This window comes from Ictalurus punctatus, chromosome 22 (assembly GCF_001660625.3).
Source record: "Ictalurus punctatus breed USDA103 chromosome 22, Coco_2.0, whole genome shotgun sequence".
NCBI lineage: Eukaryota > Metazoa > Chordata > Actinopteri > Siluriformes > Ictaluridae > Ictalurus > Ictalurus punctatus.
The window spans coordinates 19588641-19601296 of NC_030437.2; the positions used below are offsets into that span (position 1 = coordinate 19588641).

At 41.7% G+C, this 12656-nt stretch overlaps 1 protein-coding gene across 4 annotated transcripts in view; it reads left to right on the top strand.

The window, feature by feature from the left end:
- The first annotated feature begins 823 nt into the window (after positions 1-823).
- erlin2 (ER lipid raft associated 2) overlaps positions 824-12656 on the top strand; it is a 17495-nt gene continuing 5662 nt past the window's right edge. The window contains exons 1-10 of one of the 4 annotated variants that reach the window (XM_053674457.1): positions 2678-2793; positions 4525-4765; positions 4871-4944; positions 5579-5660; positions 6499-6545; positions 6695-6756; positions 7545-7670; positions 7985-8058; positions 11132-11190; positions 11703-11794. In XM_053674457.1, the coding sequence (XP_053530432.1) occupies positions 5625-5660; positions 6499-6545; positions 6695-6756; positions 7545-7670; positions 7985-8058; positions 11132-11190; positions 11703-11794 (496 nt within the window). In that variant the 5' untranslated portion in view covers positions 2678-2793; positions 4525-4765; positions 4871-4944; positions 5579-5624. Of the gene's footprint in view, positions 944-2677; positions 2794-4524; positions 4945-5578; positions 5661-6498; positions 6546-6694; positions 6757-7544; positions 7671-7984; positions 8059-11131; positions 11191-11702; positions 11795-12656 lie in introns of those variants that run through there. The other 3 variants (XM_017452154.3, XM_017452155.3, XM_017452156.3) reach the window with 3 other exon arrangements.

Here is a 12656-nt window from a genome sequence, read left to right on the forward strand (position 1 = left end):
ACTCCCGCTGCGGCCCTGTGTGTACGCAGTTTGCATGTTCTCCCTGTGCTCTGGGGGTTTCCTCCGGGTACTCCGGTTTCCCCCAGCATGGGAGGCTGATTGGCATGTCCAAAGTGTCTGTAGGTGTGTGAATGTGTATATGAGTGTGATGGATTGGCACCTTGGGTATATACTCTGCATCTGGCTCCATATTGGACATATAGTGCACTGGATAGGGTGTATACTACTCCAGGGTGTACCCTGCCTTGTGCCCAATGCTCCCTGAGATAGGCTCCAGGTTCCCCTCGACCCAGTGTAGAAGTAGATAAGCGGTATAGGAGATGGATATTATATATTATAATTTGGACAAAATTTTTCATGTTATTTGCACTAGTAAGAAATTAGAAATATTGATGATTACACCTTTAAGTGTAATGATTGTAAATTGAGCTTAAAATAAGAACGTTTTTCATAGTGAATTCCTCTTCATCTTAAGTGCACTGAATCCTGGATAAGTATCCGTGGTTATAATTAATATATAGTATGCAACTTTAATTATGTGATGGATTTAGTGCTTAAACAACGCCACAGGCCTCCTGGTCTTATTATTATTTTTTATTACTTTATGTTTAGTAAATTATATACGTATAAATTTATATTGTAAATGATATACACAAAGAATATATCTTATTAAACGTCATTTTAGCTATATTTATATATGTTTTTAAATGAGACAGTAGTTTTTAAAACTCTCTATAAACTGACTGAAACTGAACTGGAAACCGCCATGCTAACGCTAGCTTTGGCTTTGGCGTCATCTGTCGACAAACAGCGGGAACCGCACGGAGAACCAGGAAGCAGCGGGAACTTCCGGTGACGAAGGACGTAATCGTGTGTTATTACACCACACAGAGTTTGAGACGCTCAGTTGTCAAAACGGGATTATCTGAATTAACTTGGACAGGTAATGCAGTGTTTCGTTCCAGTTCGCTTCAGTTGAACCGTGGATTAGCGGCGGGAATTGTGTTGAATTTGTGCGGAACGTTAAATGGACCGAACACGAAATGTTTGGGAAAGAAACGTTTTAAGTTGTGACACAAACGAGCTAGCTAGCAACCTGCTAACGGTCAAAAGGTTGGCTAGTTAAGCTAGTTATCAAGGTAACTAGCTTGATAACTAGCACCTTTAGTGCTAGTGCTAGTGACGAAGCACTTAGCTTGCTTTCCAAACATTGACACAAAAAAAATTAATAGGTTTTTGGTTTGGGTTTAAAATAACTCACTATTGGACATGTAGTGCACTAGATAGGGTGTATACTCTGAATCTGGCTCCATATTGGATGTATAGTGCACTAGATAGGGTGTATACTCTATATCTGGCTCTATATTGGATGTATAGTGCACTAGATAGGGTGTATACTCTGTATCTGGCTCCATATTGGACGTATAGTGCACTAGATAGGGTGTATACTCTGTATCTGGCTCCATATTGGATGTATAGTGCACTAGATAGGGTGTATACTCTGTATCTGGCTCCATATTGGACGTATAGTGCACTAGATAGGGTGTATACTCTATATCTGGCTCCATATTGGACATGTAGTGCACTAGATAGGGTGTATACTCTATATCTGGCTCCATACTGGACATGTAGTGCACTAGATAGGGTGTATACTCTGTATCTGGCTCCATATTAGATGCATAGTGCACTAGATAGGGTGTATACTCTATATCTGGCTCCATATTGGACATGTAGTGCACTAGATAGGGTGTATACTCTGTATCTGGCTCCATATTGGACGTATAGTGCACTAGATAGGGTGTATACTCTGTATCTGGCTCCATATTGGATGTATAGTGCACTAGATAGGGTGTATACTCTATATCTGGCTCCATATTGGATGTATAGTGCACTAGATAGGGTGTATACTCTGTATCTGGCTCCATATTGGACGTGTAGTGCACTAGATAGGGTGTATACTCTGTATCTGGCTCCATATTGGACATGTAGTGCACTAGATAGGGTGTATACTCTGTATCTGGCTCCATATTAGATGCATAGTGCACTAGATAGGGTGTATACTCTGTATCTGGCTCCATATTGGACATGTAGTGCACTAGATAGGGTGTATACTCTGTATCTGGCTCCATATTGGATGCATAGTGCACTAGATAGGGTGTATACTCTGTATCTGGCTCCATATTGGATGTATAGTGCACTAGATAGGGTGTATACTCTGTATCTGGCTCCATATTGGACGTGTAGTGCACTAGATAGGGTGTATACTCTGTATCTGGCTCCATATTGGACATGTAGTGCACTAGATAGGGTGTATACTCTGTATCTGGCTCCATATTGGATGTATAGTGCACTAGATAGGGTGTATATTCTGTATCTGGCTCCATATTGGACGTGTAGTGCACTAGATAGGGTGTATACTCTGTATCTGGTTCCATATTGGACATGTAGTGCACTAGATAGTGTGTTTAAGGTATATTTTACACCATATAACCTACGACTCCTTCCTGAACACACAGTGCACTACGTAGGATCTGGATGCCATATTTTACCGCATACGTAGTCCTGTTGATTCCTCCTTGGACATGTAGTGCACTAGATAGGGTGCAGATGTCGTACACAGTGTACCTGTGGGACTATGGAATGATTGTAGAGTTACATCTCCGCGTGTCTTTGTCCTCAGCAGGTCAGGATGACAGCAGGAGCCGTGGTGTCGGTGATCCTGGCCATCGGAGGCGCCGCACTGTTTTCTGCCGTTCACAAGATCGATGAAGGACACATGGCTGTTTATTACAGGTGACACCCGACGACACGTGCGCATAAAATAATCGTAGCGTTAACTATGATTATTAAATATATACGCCAGCTCTGTCTCAAAGCTACAGCATCATCTGATGGAGTTGTGTTATTGAATATACGTCCATATTCACTCTGAATTAAAGTTAATACATTATGTTTCTCAGCGTTTACTGACTTTTGGGTCAGTTCTTGTAATTATTATTATTATTATTATTATTATTAATACTTTGGTTTGAAAGTCTGTTTTTTGTTTCTGATCTATCTTTTGCTTTTAGCTTTCCTGACCTTATGCTCATACACACACCGTGTTACTCTCTTTACTGGTCACTCATAATTGTGCAGGTGTAATGTGATCTACATCATATTTACATCACAGCGAAGCTGTGTACTTTAAACAAAAAATCCAAAATATAGAAGAGAAGATGATTACTACAACCACAACCAGAGAAGTGCAACCGTGACTCTGTCCAGCAGATGGCGCTGTAGCCTTAAGACACACATTCTTATGCGCTTTCCAGACATTAAAGTCAAAGTGCAATGGACTAAGGTACACACACTCACTTCCTACACGCAACATGGACACACCACCGCTTTAAAGTGTCGTCCCTCACGCATTTAGGAAAAACAAATTCAGTTGATGTTTTATATATTAGTTAGAAACCTGCTAATGTTTTTGTATATAAAAACATTAGCAAATTGTTATACAAATTGTATAACACAAATTGTTATACAAGTATAACAATGCTCTCAAACTGCGCTGTCATATGTAAAAAAATAAATCAATTTTTAAAAACACTGATTATTTTTTGGGGGGTGGGGGGAGCGAAGGATTTTTGAAATGTTGAGAAGTGAACTTACAGTTTCTGTCCACATGGAGCGCTGTTGTGTGTTTATTTATTTATTTGTTTGTTTGTTAGTTTGTTTAAAGGGGTTATATGGTGTGTGTAATGTATCTTGTTTGTGCATGTATAAGATCTGCAAAGTTACAAAGCTCATATTCTCCCACAAAGGGGTTTATTCTATCTAACAGGTTTGTGCTCCAGACCCGCCTCAAACTCCTCGTTCCAAGCCCACGTGTTACTTCCGCAACCGTCTACGTCACAATATGAAATATCAGCATAATGCCGCCATAATTTAAACATTTTTTAATTAATTTGATCTTTTTAAACTGTGTATTTATGTTGTCACTTCAGGACATGAAGTTGTTAGAGTGAAGAAGACAACCGTTATTAACCGTTATAAACAGTCATAACATCGTTTCCGGAAGGTAAGAAAAGTTGTGAAAAGTTGGTTCTGATCGATCTGCTTGATCGTGCGCGTTTCAAACCGATACGGGAAAACTGACGACGTTATTTATTAACTGTTCATAATTGCTTTCGAAGCATTGGAAGCTGAAGCTCGTGATTCTGGTAAGGGGCGTTACATTTCTGACACATGCTTGAGGTTTTCGTCCAGTCACGACGCAACAGGTCCGCTGGCCAATCGGAGCACTCTGGGCTTTTCGGCAGGAGGGGCGTTGGAGAGACCGGAATGTAAAAAGTTAGTTTTGTTTTTTTATATAAACATTAAAGCATGTTAACCAATTCGATTACACCCAGTAAACAATATAATGAGCTTTTAAAATCATCATATGACCCCTTTAAATGTAAACCTTCTTTCTTTTCTTTTTTTTTTTTACTGAATATTGCTTGCTAGTAATGTAAACATTTTACTGACCACAAAATCAAGGTCCTGCCATGGCCATCCCAGTCCCCTGAGCTGAACCCCATAGAAAACCTGTGAAGAGGAGAGTCCACCAGCGTGGACCTCGAAATGTGAAGGATCTGGAGAGATTCTGTATGGAGGAACGCTCTCAGATCCCTCGCCATGTATTCTCCAACCTCATCAGCGTTATAGGAGAAGACTCAGAGCTGTTATCTTGGCGAAGGGAGCTAGCACAAAGTACTGACTAAAAGCACCAAGCTGTCAGGTTTTGTACCTCGTCCTTGTATGTAGCCTCATCGTTACTTGCGATCAGACCGATGACTGTCGTGTCCATGTGTGAATTTCACAATGGTGTTTGTTGCATGCGCAGGTAGACAGTCATGGGTGAAGAGTACGTACAGCGGAGGGCTCGACACACGTCCCTGTGGAACGCCATTATTCAGGGTGAGAGTGGAGGATGTGTGCTTTCCTAACCTGACGTTCTGGGGACAGTTGGTCATGAAGTCCAGAGTCCAGCTGCAGACAGCTGTGCTTTGGCCTAGGCTGTGTAGTTTGGACACCAGTGCATTGGGGATGACTGTGTTGAAATCCAGGTGCTCCAAGGTAGTCTGTTGATCTGTTTACTCAATAAGCAAGCTGACTGGAACCGGTGATGCTCTGAATATGTACCAGGATCAGCTTCTCGAGGCACTTGGATATCAGAGGCTTCCGTGCGTTTATTTCTCAATGACAGCTTAGATTTATTATTCTCAGTTTAATATTGTCAAAGAGACATGTGCGAAACTTCTGCAGAATTTCATTTTCACTCGTTATTAAGCCTCATCGGCCCTCTGCCATGGCCGTCTCTCTCATTCATCCCTCACCACTTGTGCCCTGATTGGTCAGGCTTGAGGAGGTGGGGGGCAAAACAAAACACAGTCGCTGGCAGCACTTTAAAAGCACTCACGTTCTGTAGTATTACGTGTAAAACCTGCTGGTGATTAAGGGAAAAAAACGAAACGTCTTTCTCCACATGCTTGCCAGAAGCATCTTCAGAGTCTTAAAGTGCCGAGTTAAATTGTGTTGTTTTGTTTCTCAGAGGTGGAGCTCTGTTAACTGCAACCAGCGGCCCGGGTTTTCACCTCATGCTGCCCTTTATCACCACTTACAAGCCCGTACAGGTGAGACACACACACACCCACCCACACACACACCGTTATACAGGATTCATGCTGTTGGGTATATCTTATTGTGTAAAAGAATCCTGGCCTGGGGTTATAAGAAATATAAAACGCACCCTGTGATGGCAGTGTGCATTTTTTTTCATTCCTATTGTGGTGTTGCTCTCGACAGAGATTCGTCAACTTTGTTTGTTTGTTTGTTTATTTATTTAGTCCTTCTTTCTTCTCCTGTGCGGGTTTTTACCACCAACTGCAAGAGATTTATTTTTCCGTTTTCTTTTGGCTGTTTCAAGGTGGTCAGGACAAAATGTTGGCAGAGGAGACCTCAATAATCCAAAAAAAAAAAAAAAAACCCAAAAGAACCAATTAAATGTAGTCAGGGCCACTAAAAGACCAATCGGTGTTAGCCATGTGCTTGCGTCACTCCTCTTTTACACCAACCACATAAACTAAAGTGACTTCTTTCCTGTTCTCTCGGGCCTCTTTGAATGCGAATGTTAACAAACTTTTTATTGGTTGATTTATTTATTTAAAATACGAGATGAGAATTAATCGAGTACTGTAAAAGGTAATCAAGACGTATTTGTCTAATTGATAATTTCGTAATCCGGGTGGTGGTTTCCACTGGAAGACGGTACGGTTATAACGTACTACAGTTAATTCAAGTTAATCGTATCTCGTCAGGCTTCACTGCCAAATTCCAGCCGGTCTCGACGGAAATCGGATCCACTGGTAGGTGTGGTAGGGAGGGGCGTGTGCGGCGTCTGAAAGTGAAACCATGCAGCCATCTGCACGTAAAGCTCATTACAGTTCATTAAAAGACTGTTTGATTTCACAGACCACACTTCAGACGGATGAAGTGAAGAACATTCCGTGTGGCACAAGGTAAGGAAACATCTGCGAACTAACGCAATAGACAGTTACGTCCCCTGCTAATGGATCTCTGTGTCAAGGCGAAAGTAAAAACAATTTGTGATACGAGTTCCTCGTTACAGTCTGATTTACGGATATTTTTTGTTCTGTCTTTTTTGCAGTGGTGGCGTGATGATCCACTTCGATCGGATCGAAGTGGTGAACTACCTCGTACCCGGAGCTGGTAAATTAACTTGCGTTTCATCTCTATACTAGCTCATGAAACACCCAGAACGTAATATTTACCCCGAACGGAGTCCATGTCGTGGTTTAGTACTCCGGACACGAGGCTAACGTTGCTAATACAGTAATTTAAACATTAGCTGTGATATCCAGTGACATTCCGCCTGGTTTATCAATCTCCATGCGATCAAGTTTATTCGTAAATATTTTGCAGGAGCATTTACATTCATGAAACTGTAGCTGATTAGGAGCAAAAAACCTTTCCGTCCTGAGATTAATTAACCAATCCATTAATGGACGTTTTCGTTTTGTGTTCATGACCTGAGAGAAAGTGACTCCTGGTTATCAAAATGAAATCCCGTGTACGTGGCTAATTCCGATTGGCCCTTTGGTAATGCTGTGAATTTTTTCATTGGTTCAGCCTGCGATTATATTTACACAACCTTTCTAAAAGGTTTCCGAAAGAGTCCCAGTGATTAAAAAAATAAAAAATAAAAAAATACAAAGATGCAGCGTTCAAACTCTAGGCCACGCCCCTCTACCTGTTGTGCAGAGAAAGAAAACGATTTGGAGCTACGACTATTCTTCGCTCTGTGACGTCCTTCTGTCCATGTTTCTATTGGACGCCGCGTTACGCTCAGGCATTAAACATGTCGTTGCCGATGGGCGACACTTTGTGTAAACGGGACATTTTAAAGCCGTCGTGTGTGTGTGAGTGTGAGAGAGATTGTATACGCACGTGTAGGCATTCAGTTCGTCATGGTTCCTCTCTTTCTTCTCCCTGCACAGTGTATGACATTGTGAGGAACTACACGGTGGACTACGACAAGGCTTTGATATTCAACAAAGTGCACCATGAGCTGAACCAGTTCTGCAGCGTGCACTCGCTTCAGGAGGTTTACATCGGCCTGTTCGGTATGAAGCACCACCACGCCGACAACCTCCTCTGCTCAGATGGGCAACAGATTACATAAAGCATGTCGCAGTGATCGAATGCATAGAAACATGAAATGTTTGAATGTTTTTTTTATTATTGCTAATGATTGTTTATTTTTTTATTATGGAGTTGCATTTTAGAATTATGATTATAGCTTATTCAATAATGATATTTATGTAGTTGTGTGATATTTGTTTTATTGTTATATAATTGCAGGTTTACGAGTGTAGTGTGTGTGTGTGTGTGTGTGTGTGTGTGTGTGTGTGTGTGTGTGTGTGTGTGTGTGTTACAGATCAGATTGATGAGAACCTGAAGCTCACCCTGCAGGAGGACCTGACCCGTATGGCTCCCGGTCTCATCATTCAGGTCCGGTTCAGAAGATGACTCCTCTTCTGTTTTCTTTTATTAGATACTTTTCACGTGATATTGTCATGAACCTTTTGTTCTAATCTATCCTGTTGTCTTTTCACGTTATTTAGCTATGATTTATTATTTTGTTCCATCGTATTCTTTTCTACTAATTCGATATAATTATTTCGCATTACACCGAGACGGACCTGTACGTTTTCTTGTACGTGTCCCGTTCACTTTCTTCTGCTTTACGCTACTAAACCATGTTCCGGGTCCAGTCCGTTCCCTCCGCTGTGGTTTCTTCCTTTCTGACCTCAGATGTTTCTCTTTTCCTTCAGGTTTGCAGACGACGTTATAGTATCGTATCTGACTACCGTAATGTTCGGACTATTGAGCGCACGTGAATATAAGCCGCACCCACTAACTTTAAAAAGAAAGAAACATCTGTACATGTGTATATATAGGCCGCACTTGTCTATAAGCCGCAGGTGTCCACGCTGTGACATGAGACATTTACACAAAGATGTTACACAGGAAGATTGTTTTAACTTTTAATTAAATATGTACCGTAAATGTTTTTTTTTTTTCCCGAACAGTACTAAATGTTCTGGCGGCATGAAGCTCGTTAGCCCGTAAAAATCCATCAATTAGCCGCATCATTGTTTAAGCCGCAGTGTTCAAAGCGTGTGAAAAAAGTAGCGGCTTATAGTCCGGACATTACGGTAATACTGCCGCTTGGATAAGAATGTCATCGCTTTTTAGATGAGCTCCGGAGCCGGATGCCAAACCGCTCGCCTCTGATCTCGAGTCAGATCGAGTGTTTGGATTTCTGAAGCTGGTGTAAATTGTCTCTTGGTATTTTAATTAAGAGCTGCTTAGTTTGAGAGTTTGCCATTGGCATTGAAACAGTAAGCAATGTTTTGAAGGACACGTCTCTTCTTAACGTTCTGATTAAACCGTGATCTCTCCTTCAGTTTGAGACAAGCACACGCAGGACGAAACCTGGCTGCTGTTTGGGAAATATGAGTTTATAATCCGACACAGAACACACACATGCTGTTCTCTACACTTTCTCACAGTTTTCAGCCAAAAATCTCGGGGTGTTTGTGTCTCTGAGCCAGGGGCACGGCCAAACCACCTTCTGCTCTTTCCTAGTGTTTTTGTTGGGTTCAGAGTTTTCAATTATAATAAAGAAATAAATAAAAATGTATCTTTTGGGGAGAGATTTCCTTCATGGATTATTTTTTTGTTTGTTTTATACATAAGGGAAATGGATTGAAATCGCAACATTTAAGGAAGATGTTAAAATAACAATCCAAACCCAAAATCTCCCCCATCTCTGTTCTATTTATTTATTACATTTTTTTTGTCGGAAATTTCTGAACTGTTACGTGCTTTCACTTTGTCGATAACGGAAATGCGCAAAAAGTGGATGGAAACTTGGCAAATGATAACAATCTCTTCCCTCTTCCGGAGTTCTCTTCTTCACTGGTTTTTAAGACAGCTTTCTGAGCTATAGCGCCACCCGTCTCGCCCTTTTGTGCAACAGCAGCGTGTCCGGGCACGTGATCTAAAGCTCTGATCTCATTGGACGGCCCGTCTCGTCGCCGAGCGACAGGAAAGAGATCGCCACACTGGACAAAAAGGATCTATTGTTTCAATTCAGGAGCGCGATGGCGTCAAACCTTCTCGTCGCTTAATCGCCCTCAACGTAAAAGGACCTTAAACTTGAACTGCACTCACGCTTTTTCGAGTAGCTTGCTCCGCCCACTACACATCACTAACGCCCACTCCACCTCCTGGCCAAAATTAATTCCTTTTTTTTTTTTCTTTTCTTTTTTCTTTTCTTTACAAAGAACTGCTTTTCAAGTCTCCACATTCCCCGTGATCCAATCTAATCTGTTGGGAATGCAGTCGTATTTGCTCGCGGGTCCAGACTGTTCGCTGTACTAACGACGTAGGCGCGTGTGCACGGTGTGGATCGGGGGAGGGTTTACGTAATGATTACTAGTTTGACGCGCGGATCGTACAGTTACGGCAGGATTTCATGAGAAGGCTTTCAGATTTCGAATGCCCAGAAATCCGACTTAGCTGTGTGTCTGAACACGGCTTAAAGGCTTAAAGGGTTTCTTCCTGATGTTTATTAACTGATTCATGGCACGTTAATGCTGCCATTATACAGGATCAGTGCTGAAAGAAGAGCAGGTGATGGATGTGTGTTAATGGATGTCGATTGTAAAGCGCGTGTGTGCGCGCTACTGTTTATAGCTGCTCTAACGTACGTGAGTGAGAAAAGGAACTTTTCAACATTAAATGTAACCGTAAACGGACAAAAAGCACGATGTTTCTTTATTTAAAATGAAATTGTACTTTTAAAAAAAACAAAACAAAAAAACCCCACTTTTTTAAAAGCACTTGCGGGTGGTAACAGTAACTCCTCTTCATGACGAACCCACCCCCGTGGTGGATGATTTCACTCTTAACAGCACGACACACTCGCGTTAAGCGTCCTGCGCGAGCTTTGACCGTGCCGGGGGATTGCTAATCTTCGCTTCCTGCAGCAGAATGAGGCTGTGAGCGAAAAGGAAAGTATAAAAATCACTTTTGGTTTTTCTTCACTTGAATGGTTGTAGTGTTTCTCAGCGCGCGGTCAGTGAGAGCCTTTCAGAAGATCTGTGGTGGCTTTTTTTCTCTAGTTTTTGTGTGAGTTTTTTTCGCCACTGCTTTTTAATAAAGCTTTTGTTGCGCTATAAAACTCCCTTCTCTTCTCGTCTGTTCCTCCCCGTCTTACAGTAAATGGAGGCCACTGTGCCAGACTCCTTTTAAGATGGTTGCATAATCTGGGAGGATTCTCACCCCCCCCCATCCACTAGAATAAGAATGAGCTCAGTCAAAAGGAAACAGAGACATGCTTTCTGCCTCCAGCTCTGTCATGCACTCACTTCTGTGTGTGTGGAGATCAAGGTACTCCTGATCCTGATAATGATTAATCATCCTCTCTCTCTCTCTCTCTCTCTCTCTCTCTCTCTCTCTCTCTCTCTCTCTTTCTCTCTCTCTCTCTCTCCCCCTCTCCCACGCACTCTCTCAGGCTGTCCGTGTGACTAAACCCAACATCCCCGAGTCCATCCGCAGAAACTACGAGCTCATGTAAGTTCCTTAGCACGATGACGTTATCACCAGTTCTGGATTCTGGTTGTTCAGAAGGTGACATTTTAATACGTTTCTATGGTAACGGCTCCCTCACAGGGACTTGGACAACCGGCGTTTTAATTATTTATTTATTTTATTGTTTTGTATTGTACTTATTTAATCTCCCAAATAAATACAAATATGAGCTTATTTACGTTGTGTGTGTGTGAGAGAGAGAGAGAGAGAGAGAGAGAGAGTTCTTATAAGTGTCCATATGTTTTAAAGAATTTCTTCTCAGAGAATGTGGGTACTCTTTAACCCTGGAGTGTGTCTGTATTGTTTATATGCCGGTCATGTCTTTGGGGATTTTGTGGAGCATGTGTTAATACTTGAGTGTGTGTGTGTGTGTGTATGTATGTGTGTGTATGTATGTGTGTGTATGTATGTGTGTGTATGTATGTGTGTGTATGTATGTATGTGTGTGTGTGTGTGTGTGTGTGTGTGTGTGTGTGTGTGTGTGTGTGTCTCAGGGAAACGGAGCGAACCAAGCTGCTGATTGCAGTGGAGACTCAGAAGGTGGTAGAGAAGGAGGCGGAGACTGAGAGGAAACGAGCTGTGATTGGTGAGCAGTTCTGTTACTCTTTGTGGTTGTTTTAATTACTGGTTTATTCATAGTGTGGATATACTTACAGCGCCCGCCACTAATATTGGCACCTTTTGGTAAATATGAGCAAAGAATGTTATGAAAAATTCTTTATTGTTCAACGTTTTGATCTTTTGTTCAAAAAATTCACAGAAATACTCTGCATTTTTTTGATATCCGTGAGAGCAAACACAACACAGGTTTTTATATATATATATATATATATATATATATATATATATATATATATACCGCCGTCACATTCTCATAAATATTTGATTATATCTTTTCATGTGAGAACACTGAAGAAACGACACTTTGCTACAATGTAAAGCAGTGCGTGTACAGCTTGTGTAACAGTGTAAATCTGCTTTACATTGTAGCAAACTGTCATTTCTTCAGTGTTGTCACTTGAAAAGATATAATCAAATATTCACACAAATGTGAGGGGTGTACTTACTTTTGTGAGATACTGTGTGTGTGTGTTTTTGATATATTATATATATATATTTGTGCTAGCTCCCTCTGCCAAGATAACAGGTCGGAGTCTTCTCCTATAACGCTGATGAGGTTGGAGAATACATGGCGAGGGATCTGAGAGCGTTCCTCCGTACAGAACCTCTCCAGATCCTTCACATTTCAGGTCCACGCTGGTGGACTCTCCTCTTCAGTTCACCCCACAGGTGTTCTATGGGGTTCGGGTCAGGGGACTGGGATGGTCATGGCAGGACCTTGATTTTGTGGTCAGTAAACCATTTCTGTGTTGATGATGTTTTGGATCATCGTCCTGCTGGAAGATCCAACCACGGCCCATTTGAAGCGTTCTGGCAGAGGCAGTCAG